Here is a 24,932-nt window from a genome sequence, read left to right as displayed (position 1 = left end):
CCATTACATACAAATGACTTCTAAAATACAACCACCAATAGTGAATAATTTGATTTTTAACAAAATGAACCAAGATCTCCAAAGATATTTCTTTTAAAAAAAGCTATGCAAATGGCCTAGAGCCATTTGAAAGGATAATCAAAATTACTTTTTAACAGAAATGCAAAGCAAAATCCCAGTGAGCTCTTATCTCACCCATTAGGATGACCATTATTCTGCACTCAGTAAACAAGAATGAATGCAGAAAGAGGTGAGTTCAGTTCCAAACATTGACAAGTGTCCATTTTGGCTGCCCAATATCTGATATTCTGCCACTAAAGTTGCTGCTGCCCAGAGCTAGACATGGGTGATTAAATAAGAGAATGATTCCTATTTTTATACAAAATCACATGTCTAGTGGTATCTGGGAGAAAGGTTTTCAGAAAGGCATGAAAGACTTGAAACCTATTGCATAATCCATACTGGCTCTGTTGATATCGTGGGTTGGACTGATTGCACGAAGGGTGATTGAGGCAGAATTCAGTGGCATCACTTGGGATAAATGGTCCAGGAGTTGAAATATTGGGAGTGATGAGTAGAGAACCTCATTTAGTATTGGGAATATTTAGTGAAAAGTGAGTAAAGTTCGAGAGGTAGTAACAGTGGTGCTGGATGTGTTGCATTGTGTTGGGTCAAGAGCACCCCCACCCACAAAGGTAAAAAATTACCATCTGGAATTTACGGTAGCAGATGCACAGGGATGCCTGGCCAATGAGGGTAACAGAGGAGCACAAGGGGTTTAAAACAATAGGAGTGGGATTAAGAAAATCTTCAAAGGCCTCTTTAGCTTGGGTTAGAAATAGTATGTTAGCAGGGCGAAGGTTTTGTATAAAGAGGTCCCATTGGTAAGTGAAGCTGAGTTGGGTTTGAGTAGTTGCCCATTCTTGTATTGTGGTCAAGGAGGCCATTTTTACCCTGAATGGAATTCATGCACAGCTAACACGTTGAGGCATAGGAGGAATTGGCAGGCTCTAGTAGTTGCGGAGCTGCCTACAGAGTTCTAAAATGTTGTGGGCAGATAGAGATTACAAGGATGATTTTAGCCAGAAGCATGAGTAATGATTAGAGAGCATTAATGTGCATAGTTCTAAGGCAAGTAGATTAGGGCCAAGTTGAGATGTTTGTTGATTATGAAGAAAGGCTGTTAACCCAAGTAGTATTAGAGATAGAGACCACTGTTCAAATTATGGCTTTGAAGTTTAAACTGAGTAGGGGCATAGCAAATTCTTCCTTGGAGGGGTGTTGGCATACAGTAACAAAGGCATATTAGTAAATCTGTAGAGTATTAGGACTTGTAATATAAACATCAAAATATTACTAACATTGCTGATGCACCAAAGCAATCAAAAGTAAAATCACTAAACCATTAGGTTAAAAAATTCATATCAGATAAAGCAAGCTCATATTGGAACTCCTGGAGCTGCACAAGGTAGGGTTAAACTAAAAATAAACAGTACCCTTTCAAAAAAGATTGACAATATTTGGACTACCCTACCTTAAGGTAAAAGAAGGGAGAGCATTACTTATCTTCTCATTCAAAGAGAAATTTTAAGTCCTCCAATGGCTCACAAGAGTAGCTGAGTTCTGGTTCCATCTTTGGTTCTCTAAAGCCTTTCCAGGGTTTTATTCAGAAGTGATTTATTCAACTAGAGATGCCAGAAACTTTGATATGAGTGGAAAGTATGATAGTAAAAGGTTCTTTTGTAAAGAGGTTAGTTGAGATCCAAAAGATCCATCTCTCCAGATTTTAATGAGGACTGTGTGGTAGAAAGGTTGTTGGTTGTTATGCGGGTCACTTAGGCAGGCAAACTCCTAAAGGCCTCTTGAAATTGAGTCAGGGATTTTATGTATTGGGTTATTTTGGTAACTTCTTGGTGTAATATTTGTTTGCATGTAGAAAGGGTCTCCCATACAGGATATATATATAATTTAGGGGCTGTTCTGATCTGCAAAAGTGCCATGGGCAGAAGTTCTAGTCATGGTAGAGGGGTTTTCCTGGAATCATTTACTCAGGGTGCTTTTAATAGTTCAATTCGTTTTACATCCCTGGAAGATTGTGGCCTTCAGGAGGACTATAAAAAGTATTTTATCCGTAGAAAGGCTTCTGCCACTAATTGGGTAGTGTGTAAAATAAAATATGGACCATCGTTACTTTGTGAAGATGGTGGAAGCCCAAACCAAAAGGTAATTTGAGAAGGGCCTTGGCAACTACTTGAATCTTTTTTTTTTTTTGAGATGGAGTCTCGCTGTCACCCAGGCTGGAGTGCAATGATGCACTCTCAGCTCATAACAACCTCCACCTCCCGGGTTCAAGCAATTCTCTTGCCTCAGCCTCCCAATTAGCTGGGATTATAGGTGCACAGCACCACGCCTGGCTAATTTTTGTATTTTCAGTTAGCGACGTGGTTTCACCATGTTGGTCAGGCTGGTCTTGAACTCCTGACCTCGTTATCTGTCCACTTCAGCCTCCCAAAGTGCTGGGATTAGACGTGAGCTCCGCACCCGGCTGAATCTTTTCTATTCTACTATGAGACACTTCAACCCTGCCAGTAAAGGTATACTCAAAGATCAGAAGCCTTGACAGGCTAACAATTAAGTGAAGTCCATCTGCCAGTCTTCCTGCTAGGTAGGTTTCTTGTTGCTGAACAGGCTGAATTCATGCTGCTGGAGAAGATATAGAGCCTTTCCCAATGTATACAATCTTTCACATTCTAGTGAATATTCACATTTGATAGCCCATTTCTTTTTCTTGTGAGCATATTGCAGGAAGGGTAGGTTGTCAGGTAAATTTGGAATAAGGGCCACAAAAGTTTCCCAGAGAAGGTGGTGGCCCTAGGTGCTTGGTCAGCTCTTCTGTTTCTCTGGGCAATTTTAGCTTGGCCCTTCTGGTAGCCTCAATTAACTACAGCTACTTTCGGTGGTAGGTGGACAGGCTAGGATAGGGGAAAAACCTATGACCCATATTAAATGGAAGCCTCCTTTGCTGTCAAAAATTCTTTTTTTCTTTTCAGATGGCTGCATAAGCATGGGAAACTGAAAGGGCATATTTAAAATCAGTATAAATAGTAACCATTTCCTAGTTCCAGGTCTCTTGTCAGGACTATAAGCTCTGACTGCTGAGCTGAAGTTTCTAAAGATAAAGTTTTAAAAACAAATAGAAAAGTATTTTGGTGGAAAAAATAAGTGGTAGTATTTCAGTAAAGCTGAGAAACAGGCACAAAGGAAACTAGAGTGAAACAGCTCAAGAAATAAATTTGTATTAACGAAGGTAATAAAATCATAGCTTAAAATTATGCTGGTAATAAAATCATAGTTTAAAATTATGCTGTAAGTACTCTGAGTTGCTGGAGGGGTGGGGAAGGGCAGCTGAAAAAAGTTGTTCCCAAGTTTATGTAGTATAGTTAAATAGAGGAAGTATTTCTTCTTTACCTATCATATTTTATACATTTACACACACACATAACAAAAGAAGTATCAGTTATTTCCATTTTTGTTGAAATTTTACTAAGAATGGGTGTTAATTATTTTGTTTGAGAAGATGGTTTACTGTAATAGATAAAAGTGCAGCTGGACGTGGTGGATCATGCCTATAATCCCAGCATTTTGGGAGGCTGAGGCGGGCAGATCACCTGAGGTTAGGAGTTCTAGACCAGCCTGGCCAACATGGAAACCCCATCTCTACTAAAAATACAAAATTAGCTGGGCATGGTGGCACATACCTGTAGTCCCAGCTACTTGGGAGGCTGAGGCAGGAGAATCACTTGAACCTGAAAGGCGGAGACTGCAGTGAGCCAAGATCACACCACTGCACTCCAGCCTGGGTGACAAGAGTGAAACTCTGTCTTAAAAAGAAAAAGAAAAGAAAGAAAAGAAAAGAAAAGAAAAGAAAAAAAGAGTGTTATTTCTGAAGTCAAAGTTGCTTGGGTTTTAATACTTGCTCCGATGTAAGCAAGTCATTTTTCTCTGTGGCTGTTCCTTTCTCTGTAAAGTTAGGATAATAACAGTACATATGCTATTGAGCTACTGTGGGAATTAAATTTATTAACATACATAGAGTTTTGTTTAGTGTTTGGAACAAATTAGCAATATTAATAAAAATTTTTACATTCTGAATTACATTAATATATGCTTTAACACAAATGTATCTTCTTTATGAGTTTCTCAACAAATGGTTATATATTTAAATTTAAAAAATGTAGTATATACAATTAAATACTATTCAGCAATAAAAGGGAAAAAAAATCTTGACATTTGAAACATGAATTTTGAGGATATAATGCTAAGTGAAGTAAGGCAGACAGTAAAATGCTGATTACCAGATACTTGGCTATTTAGAAAAAAGAGGCATTTGGAGAGACGTCTGTAAAATAATACATAATTACAGTTGGTTAGGAGTAGGTTCAGAAAATTTATTGCACAGCATGGTGACCATAGTCACTATGTACCGTATATGCTATACAATAAATATAGAATATAGATTACTCTGCATAAAAAAGTTAGTTTTGCTATGTTATGGAAAATTTATGTAAAATTTTTCACCTATCACCAAGTCTCCGGGAAGTTTATTTCTAATACATATTTTCTTCTAAGAGATTTCAAAATTCAGATGAGTTTCTTCATATGATGCTTACAATGTGACACCCACTCATATTAATGCCTTACCTATTCTAGCTTATGTTTCATTTAACACTTTGTTTAGAATCTCATAACATTTTTCTTTTACAGAGAAAAACAATGCTGACTGACTTAATCCTCTGACATGTGAACAGTAAATTAATTTGTAGTGATCTAAATGTTGCACTGACAAGCTATAAATACCCTCAGACACGCCAGTTAAACACAATAATTTACCACATTAAAAAAACCAATCATTTCATGAGAACCTAAAAAATCCACATGAAATTACATGACATGAAGAGAACAGTGAAAAAACTGTAGCCATAACACAAATCAGAAGGGCTGGGAGGTACAAAAAGCTGAGGATGAACACATAAAGACACCAAAAACTAAAGATAATTAGAATATAAAAACAGAAATCTTTAAATTCAGAATGAGTCATTTTTACAGTCTGGGAACAGATGTCCTCTTAACATGCAGAATTAATTCTTCACCGTAGATATTTTCAATCTCTTACTTGGACCTACAAATAAACTGCAGAAAAATATTTCTGCCTAATTATGGAGCATCTATTACACATCCATCACTTTCTTATGTTTGTTCACTACAATTACATATCAAAACATCCTCATGACTTAAAAAGTGTACCCAGTACTTACTTGAACAAATTGCTAAAATCAGTAAACTCAATTATGTTGATTATAAAAAGTGAAAGGAACAATAACTAAACAGCTTATATAGGATTCCCCAATTAAAGCAAGAAAACAAAATGTTCTAAAATATTGCTTAATACACACATTGTGAACTTACATCTAAAATTTGTATGCACTACCAAATTTTACAAAAATCATTCTTCTAATTTCAGATCAGCTCACACAAGTTAATGATGTTAAAAAAAAAAAAAAAAAAAACAGAAACGGCCAGGCGCGGTGGCTCAAACCTGTAATCCCAGCGCTTTGGGAGGCCGAGGCGGGTGGATCACGAGGTCAAGAGATTGAGACCATCCTGGTCAACATGGTGAAACCCCGTCTCTACTAAAAATACAAAAAATTAGCTGGGCATGGTGGTGCGTGCCTGTAATCCCAGCTACTCAGGAGGCTGAGGCAGGAGAATTGCCTGAACCCAGGAGGCGGAGGTTGCGGTGAGCCGAGATCGCGCCATTGCACTCCAGCCTGGGTAACACGAGCAAAACTCCGTCTCAAAAAAAAAAAAAAAAAAAAACCAAACAGAAACAAGTGAATTATAGCTCTAGCATGAGTACCAGACAAAATAAATAATTTGCATAAGGAGATTCTCAATGATTCACTAGATTTTTTTTTGAGATGGAGTCTTGCTCTATCGCCAGACTGGAGTACAGTGGTGCGATCTCAGCTGACTGCAACTTACACCTCCCAGGTTCAAGTGATTCTCCTGCCTCAGCCTCCCAAGTAGCTGGGACTACAGGCGTGCGCCACCACACCTAGCTAATTTTTGTATTTTTAGTAGAGACGGGGTTTCATTATGATGGCTAGGATGGTCTTGATCTCTTGACCTCGTGATCTGCCCACCTCAGCCTCCCAAAGTGCTGGGATTACAGGCATGTGCCACTGCGCCTGGCTATGATTCATGAGATTTTACAGTAATTAATTAAATACAAAGTATAGATTTGATTCCAGAATATTTTAGGTTTTAAAATTTCTAGTAAATTATACATATTATTAAAAGAATATTTCTTATTCCAATGTTGCTATTTTCTTTACAAAATTGCTACAAACTTCCAAACACAATTGCTTGCTCTATAATTTTTTTTTACACCTAAGGTTGGTCTTAGAGCAATACATTTATATATTTATCTCCATGTAAATCAAAATCAAAAGTCTATACATGTTTGCCAGAAGAGATGCCACATGTCGAAATGAAAATATGAAACAGTTAAAAAAATATTTATTCAGGAATCAGAAATGTAAAAATTATAATTATACTGATGTAATATTGAATACAATCATAAAATGACCTATAAAAATAATTTAATTGTACATTTAAAAATAAAGTGTATAAATGAATTATTTGTAATACAAAGGATAAATGCTTGAGGTGATGAACAACTCATTTTACTATTATGTGATTTTACATGTTGTATGCCTGTATGAAATAACCCATATATGCTATGAATATATACACACACTATGTACCCACAGAAATTAAAAAAAAAAAAAAAAAACTTAAATAAGGAAAACAGTAACAATTTAACATGGGAACAATATTCTTCAATTTATTTGCTGTTAAAGCCACTGGAAAAGAGATTACTAGAAATGTCATTAAACTATATTACGAAAAAGTACAGTTATCATCTTTTACCTACACCACTGAATACGGTAGGATAACTGAAAGTTGGTGGCATACTTAATTCCAGACACAGTAATTTCAACACATTAACAATTTTGTTAATTAAAAAATTAAGTCCTTAAAAGAGAATTTAAGATTCTTAAAAGAGAATTTAAAAATTTACTGCTTTTTATTACACAAACTTACAATTGGTAAAACAATTTACTACTAAAATTCAGATTGTTTTTCTCTCACTGTAATGCAGAAGAATATTACTCAGAACACCTACCTCATGCACCATTTCATGCATCTTTCATTTCAATGGCTTTACTCTTTCATGTAAAAGTTCATGAATGATGCCTACCTAAAAGGAATCTCTCATATCTCTGATGCAACAATTCATCACATGCTTTCATATAAATAAGAAAGTTGAATGAGTATGAAGTAATTTTAGAGTTGAAATTGCTTTTCAAAAACTCTGATTTTTTTCAAGTAAAAAAAGTATAATTTCAATGGAATAACTTCAAAAATTTACTCCTTTTCAACTTACATGTAAAAAAAGTTAAGTTTCAGCTTTGGAGTTTAACACTCTGATTTACTGTAATGTTTCAAGTGCTAGTGCCTTAGTCCTTTCTACTGTAAATACTTTAATGTTTACATAGTCTTTAGACTGAATATTTTTTCATATTTACTGCATCTACAAAATATCTTCTAGTATAAACTCTCTGGTACTTCTTAATATACAGTTTTTGAACAAACGTTTTTTCAAATTTATTACACTTGTAGAATTTCTTTCCAATGTAAATTATCTGATGTTGAAGGAAGTTTGGGCAACTGCTTCAGGGTTCTCCTCTAGTACAAAATATGCACAACAAGATCCATGATGCAAGTACAGGATCCATGATTCAAGTACTCTATTTGTAATGTCTGTCTTCAGAATACTATTCTTCACATTGAAGACCCATATTTCTAAAAGGTCCTTCAACAAATTATTAGATTTATAATGCTTTTATTAAGTACGAACTTTCTGACATTTAGTAACACATGAGTAGATATTAATGGCTTTTAACATTTTTTATATTTGTGCGGTTTTTCTCAAGTATACATGCTATCATGTGCAAAAGATATGAGCATTGCATAAAAGTTCTGTCACACTTTTTATATTCCTAGGGATTTTCTTCAGTAAGAATTACATACAGTAAGGCTGGGTGCAGTGGCTCACACCTGTAATCCCAGCACTTTGGTAGGCTGAGGTGGGTGGATCACAATGTCAGGTGTTCAAGACCAACATGGTAAAACCCTATCTCTACTAAAAACACAAAAAATTAGCTAGGCGTGGTGGCAGGTGCCTGTAATCCCAGCTACTCAGGGGACTGAGGCAGGAGAATCCTTTGAACCCGGGAGGCAAAGGTTGCAGTGAGCTGAGACTGCACCATAGCACTGGGCAACAGAGCAAGACTCTGTCTCAAAAATAAAAATTACCTACAGTAAGATGTGACAAGCATTTGAAGGCTTTGCCACATTTTTCATATTTTTAATGGCTATTCATCAATACCATTTCTCTTATGTTTAGAACAGATTGTGGTGTGGTTAAAAGGTTTGTCACATTTTTCACATTTGTGGAGTTTCTCTCCAGTATGAATTATGATTAGAAAAGATTGAGGAATACTTAAAGACTCCCACATTCTTCACTTTTCTAAAATTTTCCTCCAGTATGAGTTCTCTTATGTTGAGGAAGGTTGGAGGGCTGCTTAAAGGCTTTTCCACATTCTTTAAATTTGTTGGGTTTCTCCCCAGTATGCATTTTCTTATGTTTATTCAGGTGCGTGGACTGTTTAAAGGCTTTGCCACATTCTTGACATACGTAGGGTCTCTCTCCAGTATGAATTTTCTTATGCTTACGCAGGTTTGCAAACACTTTAAAGGCTTTGCCACAATCTTCACATTTGTAGGGATTTTCTCCAGAGTGAACTCTCTTGTGTACATTAAAGGTTGAGGACCAATTAAAGGCTTTGCCACATTCTTCACATGTGTAGGGTTTCTCTCCGGTATGGATTCTCTTATGTGTAGTAAGAGTTGTTGACCTATTAAAGGATTTGCCACATTCTTCACATATGTAGGGTTTCTCTCCTGTATGAATTCTCTTATGTTTGGCAAAGTCTGAGGATGTGGTAAAGACACTGCCACATTTTTCACATGAGAAGGGTTTCTCTCCAACATGAATTCTCTTATTATGTTCATTAAGGGATGCGGACCACTTAAAGGCTTTGCCACATTCTTCACATTTATAGTATTTTTGTCCAGAATGAATTCTCCTGTGTAAATTAAGGGTTGAGGATTGGTTAAAAGCTTTACCACATTCTTCACATGTGTAGGGTTTCTCTCCAGTATGAATTCTCTTATGTTTGGTAAGGTGTGAGGACTGAGTAAAGCCTTTACCACATTCTTCACACTTGTAGGGTTTCTCTCCAGCATGAATTCTCTTATGTTTAGTAAGAACTGAGGACCAATTAAAGGCTTTGCCACATTCTTCACATGTGTAGGGGTTCTCTCCAGTATGAATTCTTTTGTGTTGAGTTAGGCTTGAGAACACGTGAAATGATTTGCCACATTCTTTACATTTAAAGGTTTTCTCTCCAGTATATCTTATCTTATGTTTGTTTGAATTTGAAAATTCATTAAAAATTTTGAGACATGTATTACCTTGAACTATTTTGCTCTGGGTAGTTGATAAGCATTGGTTAATTCCATTATAACCTCCTTTCTGCACCTTACAGTCATTCACACTTTTAAAACTTTTTCTTAAATGCTCATGTCTTTTCAGTATAAGTTCGTGGAATGAATCTTCTATGCTGTGCTCTGGCCAAAGGTCTTGGGTGAAATGAGAACACACAGCTGAAAGAAAAAAAATAACAAATTATCCCACTTACTAGATTCATATAAATGTATTTCACAGGCCAGGTGTGGTGGCTCACGCCTGTAATCCCAGCACTTTGGGAGGCCAAGATGGGCAGATCATGAGGTCAGGAGTTCGAGACAAGCCTGGCTGACATGGTGAAACCCTGTCTCTACTAAAAACACACACAAAAAAATAGCTGGGTACCGTGGCACATGCCTGTAATCCCAGCTACTTGGGAAGCTAAGGCAGGAGAATTGCTTGAACCTGGGAGGCAGAGAATACAGTGAGCCAAGACTGCGCCACTGCACCTCAGCCTGGGCGACAGTGTGAAGCTCTGTCTGAAAAAAATAAATATACTTTACAAATCTAATATATAAAATTATACAAAGTTCATCAGTAAGATGATCAGTAAATATCACAGGCTATAATTTCTTTATAGACATATATAATACAAATACACTGACAAAATGCCTTTTTTGTGAAATCTATAAATGAGTTAATTGTGTGCAATGCCTCAGGTAAGCACAATGCCAAGAGCCACATAAAACAGGAAGAAAAATGTGTTACATTTATCCACTGCAGCTCTTCCTCTTCACAAATATATCATTGTGCTTTTAGGAGTAAACTGTCAACACCTGGCTCCTTAGAGAAAAAATAATGACACACTTATTCCAACATCTGGCTTTTGGGGATTATTACAAAAGTGAGTTTCTGTCTCCAATAACACAGTGCTGAAAGAAATGGTGGTGGGTCTACTGAGATCAAAGGCAAATGTTTTATGAGCAGACCGCAGTGCTAAATACAAGGAACAGGTAGAGCAAGTGATTATATAAGAAGAAACATGAACCCTAACCCTAACTATTTTAACTAAAAAAAAAAAAGACAAGACACATCCTTACAACATGCTTGAGAGGCTCCCATAATCTCTATAAAAGACAATTGGTTTCAGACTATGTCAGGACAAGGCAACATTGTAAAGACTGTGACAAATAGCTTTTAGTTAATGTTCAAATAACAATATTACAAAGTAGACGAAGTATTAGGGCAACATGTCCCAATTAAAAAAATTAAAAATGGCTGGGTGCGGTGGCTCACACCTGTAATCCCAATACTTTGGGAGGCCGAGGCAGGCAGATCGTGAGGTCAGGAATTAAAGAACAGCAAGGCCAACATGATGAAACTTGTCTCTACTAAAAATGCAAAAAGTAGCCAGGCGTGATGGTACATGCCTGTAGTCCCAGCTACTGAGGAGGATGAAGCAGGAGAATCACTTGAACCCGGGAGGTGGAGGTTGCAGTGAGCTGAGATCCCACCATTGCACTCCAGCCTGGGTGACAAAGTGAGACTTTGTCTCAAAAAAAAAAAAAAATTTAATTTCAGAAAACTGTAAATAATGGACATTCAAATTTTAAAAATTTAACCTAAATAATGCTCAATGAGTGAAACAGAAACCCAATGAACAAAATCAGAAAAATAACAGTATCAATGAAAACATTAAAAATATAAAAAACAAAAGTCATGAAGGTGAAAAATACAATGATGAAAATTTTCAAAAGTAAAAGGATGTAAAAATGGAAGAAGTTCCACAAGCTTCAACTAGGATACACACAGAGAGATTTATAACAAGACACATATAAGCAAAGTTTCAAAAGTCAAAGACAAGAAGAGAATCTTAGGAGTTACAAGATAAAAGTGATATGTCATTTATAAGGTGGTCTTATGAAATAACCAGTGAGTCTGGCAAAAAAAAATAAATAAATTCAGATGAGAGGGAATTGTAATATAAAGTGCTGAAAGAAAAATAGCTTCTAAGTGAGAATAATATAACCAGTAAAACTGTCCTAAAAATGAAGAAAAGGCAAGGACCTTTCAAGATAAGTGAATGCTGAAAAGTATATTAGTACTACACCTGCCTTGCAAAAAAAAATCTGAAGTATCTTCCACTGAAAATAACATGATGCAAGAAAACAAAACATAATATGAAAACACATAATTTTCTGGGAAAGATATGCACATATGAAAATATAAAGTCCTATACCATTATGTTAGCACAGAAATCATTTTAATTAATCTCCAGAATGTGAAAGATAAAAACAAAACAATCATAAACTGTTAATCGTAAACTGTTAGTATGCAAAATACAAACATGATTAGTGACATCAATAATAAAGTTGAGGGCAAATATAATGAGGAAGAATTTTGACATGTAACTAAAGTTTTTACCAGTTTAAAACACATTATTTTAACTTAAATAAATTTTATGTAATCCCCAAGATACCAAATAAAAAAGGAACTGTTTAGATACTAAAAAAATAAGACCTGTCAATACCAAAATAAAAAAGACACACAGGACGACAGAAAATAAGGGACAAAGATAAAATTATCAAGTAAAATAATAAAATAAAATGAGTAAGCCTTTCTATTTCAGCAAATTATTTAAATATTTATGAAGTAAACTTTCCATTCATGCATCCATTTATGCACTGAATAAAAAGATTTAAAAAATTGGCTGGTTGTGGTGGCTCACACCTGTAATCCTAGCACTTTGGGAGGCTGAGGCGGGTTGCAGTGAGCTGATATTGAGCCACTGCACTCCAGCCTAGGTAACAGAGTGAGACTCTGTCAAAAAAAAAAAAAAAATTTAAAAATTTAAAAAACAAGCTTCAACCTGCTTTTCTACAAGTCACTTAAGATCTAATGATTAAAGGAGACAAGGCAAGATGAAGACATTTCATGCAAATAACCAAACAAAAAGAGGTCAAAATTATATTACACAAAGTGTATCTTTCTTTTTCTTTTTCTTTTTCTTTTTTTTTTTGAGACGGAGTTTCTGCTCTTGTTACCCAGGCTGGAGTGCAATGGCGCGATCTCGGCTCACCACAACCTCCACCTCCCGGGTACAAGCAATTCTCCTGCCTCAGCCTCTGGAGTAGCTGGGACTACAGGCATGTGCCACCATGCCCAGCTAATTTTTGTATTTTTAGTAGAGATGGGGTTTCACCATGTTGACCAGGATGGTCTCGATCTCTTGACCTCGTGATCTACCCGCCTCGGCCTCCCAAAGTGCTGGGATTATAGGCCTGAGCCACCGCGCCCGGCCCACAAAGTGCATCTTTAGTGGAAAGCTATCTTTCTTCATAAAATATGCTTTAAATAAAAGCTTTTAAGAGACAAAGGATATTAAAGAATAATAATGGTTCATTTACTGGGAACCCATGACAATGTATGTACGCATATATTAAGGTGTGTGTGAGTGTATCTCACATTAGGACTCCAAATATATAAAGTAAATACTGGCAGAATTAAAGCAAGATACAGAAAGCAATGTAATTATACTAGGACATTTTGATACCTCAATTTCTGTAATGAATAAGACGAAAAGACAATATTCATAAGGGAACAGAAGACTTGAAAGCAGTATTAAAAAATTATGCTTCTGCCGGGCGCGGTGGCTCAAGTCTGTAATCCCGGCATTTTGGGAGGCTGAGGCGGGTGGATCACAAGGTCAAGAGATCGAGACCATCCTGGTCAACATGGTGAAACCCAGTCTCTACTAAAAATACAAAAAATTAGCTGGGCATGGTGGCGCGTGCCTGTAATCCCAGCTACTCAGGAGGTTGAGGCAGGAGAATTGCCTGAACCCAGGAGGCGGAGGTTGTGGTGAGCCAAGATCACGCCATTGCACTCCAGCCTGGGTAACAAGAGTGAAACTCTGTCTCAAAAAAAAAAAAGAAAGAAAAAAAAAAAATTATGCCTAACAAAATTGTAGAGAACTCCTCAACAAGAGCAGAATACACACTTTTCTCAATAGCTCATACAAAAGTTCCCTTGATAACCACCTGTTAGGCCAGAGTCTTAACAAATTTTTTTAAATTAAAATTTTACAGATTACTTTTTATGACCAAACTGGAATGAGAGTAGAATTAAAAAAAAAACAGAAAGTCTTACATAATTAAGGAAATTAGACAATATACTCTTTAGCATGCTCTTGTTGAATCTTTGAAATAATTAATATTATAAGGCTGTCTATAGACTGTGTAATGTAATCTACAGATTAAATGCAGTCCCTGTCAAATTTCTAATTCAGTTTTTTTGCAAAAATAGGAAGAGCAACCTCAAAATTATGTAAAATTTTAAGAGCCAATGTAGCACCAAACAATCTTCAATAAGAAAACTAACAATGTTAAAGGCATCACAGCTCCTGATTTCAAAACATATACAAAGCTAAAAACGAAAACAATTTAGTATGAGTATATGCTGAACAGCTAAATCAATAAAATTAAATCCAGCACAAATATAAACTCTCATACAAATGGTCACATGAAGAGTAATCTGTATACTCATAATTATTGCAGCATTGTTACTGAAGCAAATAAATGAAAGCAATGCAAATTTCTCCCATCAAATGGGTAAATATAATTTGAAATATTATTACTCACAGTTTAGAAAAAAATTATGCTAGCTAGTATAATAAATCATAGTGAAAGTGTGCAACATAAAATAAGTCAGCCACAGAGATAGAAACTATGTGAATCAACTTACATAAGAGATCTAAAACAGTCTGATTCTGAAGTAGAAAACAATTGTTTTGTACAGTCCCAGAAAACAGAAATAATACGTAGTTGTTTAATATGTAGAGTTTTAGCTATGCAAGATAAATATATTCTAGAGATACAGTATATAACAATGTCAATATGATTAACATGACTAAACTGATTAAAAATATTTAAGATCGCAGTTTGTTTTTTTAACAATTAGAAATAATATCTAAAAGAGATACAGAAGTATGACAGTTTTCGAATTATATTCAAATCACAAAAGTACTTCTCCCCCACATAAAAATATAGATTTACAAATAAATAGACAGTAAAATTAGAAGTATTTCACTGACAACTCACCTAGACAGGGAAAACGACCATTGTATACACATGAACAGAACAAGTATAGAACTTATAAACAATGCAGGAACAATACACATACAGATAAACACAGAGACTTATACTGAAAATAGACTGATGCATATTTGACTTGTGTCCCACACTATCTATATTAGTCCATTTTCATGCTGCTGATAAACATAGCCAAAGACTGCGTAATTTTTAAGAAAAAAAAGTTTAATGGACTCACAGTTATATGTGGCTGGGGAGGCCTCAAAATCATTGTGGGAGGCAAAAGGTGAAAGGTGCATCTTACATGGTGGCAGACAAAAGAGAGTAAGAACCAAACAAAAGGGGAAACCCCTTATAAAAATCATCAGGTCTCATGAGAGTCATTCACTATGATAAAAAACAGTATGGGAAAAACCACCACCATGCTTCAATTATATCCCACTTGGTCCCTCCCACAACACATGGGAATTACGGCAGCTACAATCCAAAATGAGATTTGGATGAAGACACAGCCAAACCATATCATTCTATCCCGGCCCTTCGCAACAGTCCTCCAAAGTCTTAACTCATTTCAGGTTAACTAACACATCCACATTCAAGTCTCATCTGAGAGGAAGTAAGTCCCTTCCACCTATGAACCTGTAAAATCACAAGCAAGTTAGTTATTTCCTAGATACAATAGGGGTATTGGGTAAATACACCCATACAAAATAAGAGAAATTGGCCAAAACAAGAAGGCTAGAGGACCCATGCAAGGCCAAAATTCAGCAGGGCAGTCAAATCTTAAAGCTCCAAAATAATCTCCTTTGACTCCGTGTCTCAAATCCAGGTCACACTGATGCAAGAAATGGGTTCCCATGATCTTAGGCAGCTCCACCCTGTGGCTTCGCAAAGTTCTCTGAAATGCCCTAGAGACATCTTCCCCAGTGTCTGGTGATTATCATTTGGCTCCTGATTACTTATGCAAATTTCTGTAGGCAGCCTGAATTTCTCTTCAGAAAATGGGTTTTCTTTTCTAGCACATCATCAGGCTGCAAATTTTCTGAACTTTTATGCTGTTTCCCTTTTAAAACTTAATGCTTTTAACAACACCCAAAGTCACCTTGAGAATGCTTTATGGCTAAGGAATTTCTTCTGCCAGACACCCTAAGTCATCTCCCTCAAGTTCGAAGTTCCACAAATCTTTAGTGGAGGGCAAAATGCCACCAGTCTTTTTGCTAAAACATAGCAAGTGACACTTTTACTGGTTCCCAAGTTCTTCATCTCTGTCTGAGACCACCTCAGACTGGATTTCACTGTCCATATTATTATTAGCATTTTGGTCAAAGCCATACAACACATCTCTAGGAAGTTTCAAACTTCCCCACATTTCTTGTCTCCTTCTCAGCCCTCCAAACTGTTCCAACCTCTGCCTGTTACATAGTTCCAGAGTCACTTCAACATTTTCAGGTGCATTTCCCAACTCTACCAGTACCAAGTTACTGTACATTGTCACGCTGCTGATAAAGACATATCCAAGATTGGGTAATCCACACAGAAAAAGTGGTTTAATGGAGTCACAGTTCCACGTGGCTACTGAGGCCTCACAATCACAGCAGAAGCCAAAAGTCATGTCATATATGGCAGGAGACAAGAGAATGAGAGTCAAGCAAAAGGGGAAACCCCTTATAAAATTATCAGATCTCCTGAGACTTATTCAACACCACGAGAACAGCATGAGGGAAACTACCCCCATGACTCAATTATCTCTCACCGGGTCCCGCCCATAATATGGGAATTATGAAAGCTATAATTCAAGATGAGATAATTATAAATTATAGCTTTCACACCATATCAAACAAACCATATCACTATTTTACAGTGTACACGGTTGAATATTGTCATGCACAATCATAATATAAAATAACATCTTTGCCTTGTCCTAGATTTCAAATGAAACATTTTCTGCTTTTTTCTGTTCAGCATATCAGTCATAGATATGTCAAATGTGGCCTTTATGGTATTGAGCTACATACCATTTATACCTAATTTGTTGAGTTTCTTAAATCACAGTTGCATATTGAATTTTGCCAAATGCTACTTCTGTATCCACAATGAAGAATATGTCTAACAGCAAACTTAATTAAAAAGCTGAACACTTAACATTGAAAATTATAAATCACTGATAAAAAACTGAAAAAGATATGAAAAACTGAAAGATTTTTATGGTCATGAATTGAAAAAATATTATGAAAGTGGCTATATTACCCAAGATGATCTACAGATTCAATGCAATCTCTATCAAAATACTGTGATAAGGCTGGCTTAGAGTTAGAACTTGAGCAACGCCATCTTGTACAAGACAAAGCTATTTTCCAAAAATCAGTCGTAATGACTGCCCCATTCTCCTTGCAATAACTGCTGACCTCGGCTTCTGTAAAGTTCCTTGCCTTTACTTATCAGTAACTGCCAAAAGTGCTTGCTTTTGCTCATCAGAAAGTGCTAAAAAGTTGCTTGCCCTGCATCCCCTCACCCTCTTGGTCCTAAATCCAGGATGTGGTTTTTCAGCTTAAAACCCCCGGTCCCCCTGAGCTCAGGGCCACAGGTTGGAGAGATATGAGTCCTCTGTGGTTGCCGGCATAATAAATGACCCTGCAATCTGGCATACTTTTGTCTTGATGCTAACTTTCTACGCTCGGTCCAGTACAACATTTGGAGGTCCCCAGCGAGATACTCTTTTTGTTATCACCAGACAAAAGCCATCTCAGAGTCTCACCTGGGTGGCCGCTCCCACCTCAGGGGTCTCGGGGGAGGTGTCCCCTGTTTTTCCCAGGGCCCCGGAGTGCCACCATGGAGGATAAGTGACCTCTCAGCCGACATGCACCCGAAATTCCTCAGGGTCCTAAAAACCTCTGGAGGTAAGTCTGGTCTGGGAACTAGTTCAAAGGAAGGGCCTGAGTCGGGGGACTGACGAGTCATTGCAACTCTGACCTGGCAAGCCTCACCGAGACGTCGTTTGAGGCCTCTCGTAGCTGGTGCAGTGGGTATCAGCGTTTGCCTTCTGGTGGCTGTCATAGCGGGTGGCAGCCCTCTGGTAGCTGGTGCAGTGGGTACCAGCGTTCGCCTTGTGGTAGCTGGCATAGTGGGTGGGAGCGTTTGGTTGTTTTCCGTAACCTCTGTGTGAGTGAGAGAGAGCATGTATATACGTAGTCCCATGGCTGAAAGGCTACGGGGCTTGTGTGGGCCTTCACCCGCGGTTCCACTGGGGCGTCGTAGGGCATAACAGTGATTCACCTCAGAGCTGTCCTACTTGGACTTCCATCCTGAGGTGACCAGGCCCGGGGATTATACAGGTACACCTTAGCCAAGACGCCCCTGAAAATTCTTCCGGGAAAGTGGCCGGGCAGGCATCTGACTGGTCTCCCATCTGGGGGGCACCCACCCTTTGTCTGTCACTCTTGTATGTGGTCCTGTCTCGTCAGTAAATTTGTCAGTTTTATTAGACTCCTGCTAGCAGACATACACTCGTTCAGGCCATCTTCCCTTGAGGTAGGAGATATCTTACAGTGGTTGACGGACCACTGGATGCAGGAAATTTTATTGATTACACCCCAGCAGAAATTACTCTTTTCTCTTTCTTTCTCATCTTCTTCTTCTTCTTCTATCACTGAGGCCTCACTCTTTCTTCCTTTGCCATGTGGCAAATACTCTTAACTCTAGTTGTCTTTATTCTCTTCCTTGTTTTGGTCATTGTGGCCTGTAAATTCTCCCAGCCACCTCCACCGGGAAAAGAGTACTTTTGCCCATGCTGGGTCAGATTCCATGTTGGGAAGGCCGTTGTGCCCTCGACACCTTGGAGGTAGCTTCTTTGGAGCTTGTGTGGAACAAAACCCTAGATCAGAGTTTACGGGTGCTCTTTCTCAGGCTGGAATAGAAAATATGTAACTGCTTATTCTACCAGTAAAGTGTCCAATGTTGTTATGGGCAGTGCCTGACGGTGCATCACAGGGAGGCATATTGGCACCATCCTGGATGTTGGGAGGTAGAATATCAGCGCCCAGTAGAGACTGACTGGCAGCACTTCTGCACACTCTACCAGGTGTGGTGGGTCCAAAACATACATCCAGTAGACCTCTTAGTCCACCTGTTTTGTCACTTCCTGACCTTTCTGAAGCAACTGGCCATTAAAAATTTATAAGGGGGAGAATTATGCCCGAGCAGCACTAAACCTCCATAGAGGTTATTCTCGCCAGTTGTGGTTTGCGAGGAAAAAGACCGCTGCCATACCTTGGCCCCTACCCGCTGTTCCTCTGACTAGGACTAGGGATAGACCCTAAAATCCAGTTGTCTGGTCCTTGCAGGACCTGGCTGCAGAAGCTCTGCTAACACCACCTCTAAAAAGGGCCAAATTTGAATTTGAGGCTTTCCAGAATTGGCTACACCACAGAGAGAGGAAGACACGGGTAGCAAGCAAGCGGCCCAAAAGAAGGCAGAGAAGAATTTAATGCTTTTCAGGATCCCTGTGTCAAGGGGACCAAAAGCCGCAGGGGCGGGGAACCCACAAGCGGCTGCGAGCTCAGTTTTAGACTGACACTAAAAGCGTTTTTTTTTTTTTTTTTCCCCTTTTTCTGCCAGCCCAGCCCTGCCCGGGACGGTGTTTGCATTCAAAATACTACTTAAGAAAGCTTTCTGCCTGCCCCTACAGCAAATGGCCTGTTAGCATAGTAGTTAAGGTGTAGGGCTTATAGCTACAAGGTTGCTGGTTCAAATCCTCAGTGTAGCCAGTCTTAAATTAAAAAAAAAAAAAAAAAAAAAAAAAAAAAAGCCTTCTAGAAAAATTTTGTAGCTGAAGGCTACATGACTTTATGTTTAGTATAATTTATCTTGCTTAGAATTGACCCTCTCTCTAGCAGAACTTTTCTATCTAAATTGGCTTAAAAACAAACAAAAACTAACATAGTTAAAACTGGTTCCAAGCCCCCGAGGAAAACCGACAAATGGGGTCGTCTAGGTCCTGACCTTGTACCCCCCCCGCCTCCAATGCATGACGGCCAACTTCACGGTTGGGTTCTCAGGCCAATATGGGGTAAAATTAACCCCTGGAAAACTCCGCTCTTTGTGTGAGCTTAAATGGCCGTCTTTTGGAATTGGGTGGCCAGATACTGGGACCTATGACCCAAAAATTACCCAGGCTGTATGGAAAATAGTTGCAGAAACTCCTGGATACCCTGAGCAGTTTCCATACATCGACCAGTGGCTGGGTTTAGTCCAATGGTCTCCCCCATGACTAAAGCCCTGCATAAAACAGGCTAGACTTCAGGTCACGTTAGCCGGCCCAAAAGGAGGTCCCTTCTGGGCCAGCCATTCTGTCCACCCCAGCAGAGGATCAGGAATTACTTCCACCCTACTCAAGGCCCTCTAAACCAGCACCTCAGCACCCCCCTCGACAGTACTATTAACCAAACCTTGTCCCCCCTGCACACCCGTAGCAGGCCCCCCGCACCCACTGACAGTCCTCCCCTTTCCAAGAGGCACCCCCAACAGAAGACAATCGGGGTCACCCATTCTTTGTTCACATCCCCTTCTTGTCAAGTAACTTATATAACTGGAAGGTGATAGAGATCAAAGAGAGGGCCAAAAAGCCAAGTGCTGGCACGAGGTTTATTAAGAGCAAGGGAAAAGCTGCCAGGCTGAACCCAAAATTGGCGTGCAGCACCTGTGGCGGGGCCAAAGGGCTTTTTATGGCCTGCAAGCCAGCAGATGTCCCCAGTGTGAGGGGCTGTGCAGGAGGGAAGTACTGGGGAACTGCTAAGAGTTCCCGGGAGGGGGTTGTACTGGAAAACTGCTAAGACGGCGAGAGTGGGAGGGTTAGGTACCTGCCGAGATGGAAAGTTCCCAGGGAGGGGGTTGTGCTGGAAGGCTGGGGAATTTAAGGCGGTGACGGTGCTGAGGTTTTACAATAAAACTCAACATCCCCCGTTCTCTGAGAAGCCCCAGGCTTTAACAGGGCTCTTAAAATCTGCACTCCAGACTCATCACCCCACTTGGGATGACTGCAAACAATTATTACTGATTCTGTTCACCACAGAGGAAAAAAAAAAAAAGTTTTTTCCCTCTACCTGACCCCAGTAAGACTCCAACACTTTGGGGGTCACCAGGCTCTGAACACTTTTCACCGGTATCTTACGGAAGGCGTTAGGGAAGTAGCCCGCAAGCCCACTAACCTCTGCAAGGTAGGGACTGTAACTCAGGGTCCACAGGAGTTGCTGGCTGCTTTCCTTGAGCGCTTACTGGACGCCTATTACCCTGAGGCCCCGGAGAATCAGCGGGCCATCAGTCTGGATTTTGTTTCCCAGTCTGCCCGAGACATCAAAAAAAAATCGCAAAATTAGAGGGGTTCCAGAAAATGAATTTAACTCAGTTGTTAGAAATTGCCCAAAAAGTCTTTAACAATAAAGGCACCTTAGAGGCCAAGCAAGATAAGAGAGTTACTAAGGCAGTGATAGCAGCACTCCAGGAAAAACCACAACTAGCCCCTGTTAGCCAGCCTATATTTGCTTTTGAATGGACCGACCCTGATACTGGAGTCTCAGGGCAACTCACTTGGACAAAACTGTCTCAGGGGTTCAAAAAACTCCCCCACTCTGTTTGATGAGGCACTTAGCCAAGACCTTGCTGCCTTCCGGGCTGAGTTCCCAGAGTGTACCCGATTCCAATACGTAGATGACTTACTCTTGGCTACAAAAACCCAGGAGGCCTGTAAAGAGACCACCCAGTCATTATTTAAAAAGCCCTGCAGACTTTGGGGTACCAGGTCTCAGCTAAAAAGGCCCAACTCTGCCAGCCAAAAGTGACTTACCTGGCCTATGTTATAGAAAGGGGCAACCGGGCACTGGCACCCAGCCGAGTCCAAGCAGTGCTGCAAATACCCAACCCAACCACGAAACGCCAAGTTCGAGAATTCCATGGGGCGGTAGGGTACTGCAGGCTATGGATCTTGGGATTTGCTGAGACAGCAAAGCCCCTGTATGCCTGCGCTGGAGGAAATCAGCCCTTGACATGGACAGAGGTGGAACAACAGGCTTTTGACAAGCTCAAGACTGCCCTGACTGCAGCCCCAGCCTTGGCCTTGCCAAACATCTCTAAACCTTTCCAGTTGTTTGTGCACGAAAAACAGGGATCCCTAAGTGGGTGCTCACCCAGACATTGGGACCCTGGTCCCGGCCAGTTGCCTACCTTTCAAAAAGACTTGATCCCGTAGCCTCTGGGTGGCCAGCTTGTTTGAGGTCGGTGGCAGCTATGGCTCTGTTAGTCAAGGAGGCGGACAAACTGACTTTGGGGCAGGAGTTGAACTTAGTGGCACACCACGCGGTGGAGTCGCTACTCCGTGAAGCTCCAGGAAAATGGATGTCTAATGCCCGCATAGTTCAATATCAGGCCTTAGTTTTGGACCAGCCCCGCATAAAATTTTCAAAAACCACAGTTTTAAACCCCGCCACACTGCTACCTGACAATGAGCCAGAGAAGCCCATACATGACTGCCAACAGACAATAGATGTCCTCCACACTGCGCAACCGGATCTCACCGACGTCCCCCTGTGGAACCCAGAGGAGGTACTATATACAGATAGCAGCAGTTGCATGGTCGACGGAGTCAGGTACGCTGGGGCAGCTGTGGTCACTCTAGAGCAGGTTATCTGGGCCCAGGCTCTTCCACACAGAACCTCAGCCCAAAAGGCTGAACTTATAGCTTTAATAAAGGCCTTGGACTCGGCAGAGGAAAAAATTGTTAACATCTACACGGATAGCCGGTATGCCTTTGCTACAGCTCATGGGCATGGTGCCATTTATAAAGAAAGAGGGTTGCTTACCTCAGAGGGAAAAATCATCAAGAACAAAGAGGAAATCCTAGCTCTACTAGAAGCTATATGGAAGCCTAAGGCAGTGGCATTGATGCACTGCAAAGGACACCAGAAGGGAGATTCACCAGAGGCAAGGGGAAACAGGGCAGCTGACCTACAAGCTAGACAGGTAGCCTTGGGGCCAGTAAAAGCCTCTGACACTTCTTGTGACTCTGCCAGCCCCAACCCTGCCTCCTACCTGTACGTACTCACCTGAGGAAGAAAACTTTGCTAAAGAACAGGGGGGACGACATGATTCCACAGGATGGTGAACTCTACCGGACAGAAGGATTGTGCTCCCCATGGCTCTAGGACGGGTTCTAGTTAAGGACACACACCAGGCCACTCACTTAGGACAAACAAAACTCACTGAGCTGCTGAGGGCCAGATACTACATTCCACACTTGCATGAAATTGTTAAAGAAACTACTACTCGTTGTGAAGTATGTGCCAGGGTAAATACAGGAGGCAGTAGGTCTAGTCAGACAGGGATAAGACTCAGGGGTACTGGCCCGGGGGAACACTGGGAGGTAGATTTTACTGAAATAAAGCCCCCAGAGTGCGGCTATAAGTACGTCCTTGTGTTTGTAGACACTTTCTCTGGATGGGTCGAGGCTTTTCCTACTAGGTCAGAAACCGCACTGGTAGTAGCGAAAAAATTGTTACAGGACCTAGTTCCTCGGTTAGGCCTGCCCCTGACACTGGGATCAGATAATGGCCCTGCATTTACAGCTCAGGTTTCACAGGGCCCGGCCAAGGCCCTGGGCATATCCTGGAAACTACACTGTGCCTATCGCCTCCAGAGTTCAGGGCAGGTTGAAAGGATGAACCGGACCATAAAGGAGACTTTGACAAAATTCATTCTAGAAACTGGTGAAAACTGGGTCAACCTGCTTCCTTTTGTTCTCCTCCGTACCCATGTACTCCCTATAAAAAAAAGCTTTACTCCTTTTGAAATTATGTTTGGAAGGCCCCCTCCCTTACTCCCCAGACTTGCGGACGCCATACATGCTGGAGTCCATAACCATACACTCCTTAAGTCCTTGCAGGCACTCCAGTCTGTTCAGTCCCAGGTGCACTCGCTCATCAGGGGAACTCAACCTACCCCAGTGGACCTCACTGACCAGCCAGTACACCACTTCCAGCCAGGGGACAAGGTCCTGGTAAAGAGATTCACTGCCTCCGGCATAACTCCTCGCTGGAAAGGACCCTACACAGTGATCCTGTTCCCCCCCACAGCAATCAAGGTGGGCAGACTGACTGCCTGAATTCACCACTCACATGTCAAGACTGCCCCCAAGGACGCACAATGGAAAGTGGTCTCATCTTCAACAGACCCCCTAAATCTAGGACTTTCGCACTCTTCACGGTTATCATCCTTGTCCCCCTGATTCCTGTGGTAGGCCCTAAAAGAGGGCCCCCTTAACACCCACCTACTACCGGTCGGTCCTTACAGAGGGCTCCACTAGGGAATATGTTAGTTCTGTAACAAGAAGGAAATCCACCCTTGTCAATTTAACCCTAGAGTACATTCCCAGAGAGCCCATAACCTTCTCCCTAGACCTCTACACTCTCTTAAGCGAAAGCCTAGATGTAAATGCTATAGGACAAATAAAGATGGGGGCGGGGAAATGCGGTAAAAGCGAAGAAGATGGGGTGTGGTAACGTAGAGGCCGAAAAACAGCTTCAGACTATATAACTATCTATGCCCAGGGTCCACCCCACAAAAGAAATGAAGTTGTGGAAACTTACAGGAGTTCTTCTGCCCCCATTGGGGTTGTGAGACTATCTCCGCTATATCAGGATATACTGCAAACAGAGACTCTTTCATTTCTTTCATCCGAGACCCTCCCCCAAACCCCTGGCTAACGTTCCTGCTCACTGTATTAGCAGGACCCTCGGTGCTAATAGTCCTAGGATTAACATTTGGACCATGCCTTTTAAACATGCTCCTCAAATTTATCCAGGAAAGAATAGACTCAGTCAAGTTAATGGTTTTGAGATCCAACTATGGGCCCCTATGCCAAGAAAAAGAAACCTACTAAAGATTTAATACATGTTAAAAGAACAGGGGGGAATGTGATACGGCTGGCTTAGAGTTAGAACTTGAGGGCCGGGCGCGGTGGCTCAAGCCTGTAATCCCAGCACTGTGGGAGGCCGAGGCGGGTGGATCACGAGGTCAAGAGATCGAGACCATCCTGGTCAACATGGTGAAACCCCGTCTCTACTAAAAATACAAAAAATTAGCTGGGATTATAGGCACACGCCACCATGCCCAGCTAATTTTTTGTATTTTTAGTAGAG

The 24,932-nt window shown here is 40.4% G+C and overlaps 2 protein-coding genes across 5 annotated transcripts in view; both read right to left on the bottom strand.

Moving 5' to 3' along the window:
• LOC116533931 (zinc finger protein 141) overlaps positions 1 to 24,932 on the bottom strand; it is a 132,509-nt gene that overhangs the window by 64,584 nt on the left and 42,993 nt on the right. The window lies entirely within an intron of this gene.
• The window catches only part of LOC116533930 (zinc finger protein 718-like), a 139,718-nt gene continuing 123,135 nt past the window's right edge, over positions 8,350 to 24,932 (bottom strand). For all 3 annotated transcript variants that reach the window (XM_032253836.1, XM_032253837.1, XM_032253838.1), the window contains one exon: positions 8,350 to 9,855. In XM_032253836.1, the coding sequence (XP_032109727.1) occupies positions 8,657 to 9,855 (1,199 nt within the window). In that variant the 3' untranslated portion in view covers positions 8,350 to 8,656. The remainder of the gene's footprint in view (positions 9,856 to 24,932) is intronic.

This window comes from Sapajus apella, unplaced genomic scaffold (genome assembly GCF_009761245.1).
Source record: "Sapajus apella isolate SASKATOON/1434 unplaced genomic scaffold, GSC_monkey_1.0 scaffold85, whole genome shotgun sequence".
In the NCBI taxonomy this organism is placed as follows: Eukaryota; Metazoa; Chordata; class Mammalia; order Primates; family Cebidae; genus Sapajus; species Sapajus apella.
This window is presented reverse-complemented; position numbering and strand designations above follow the sequence as displayed.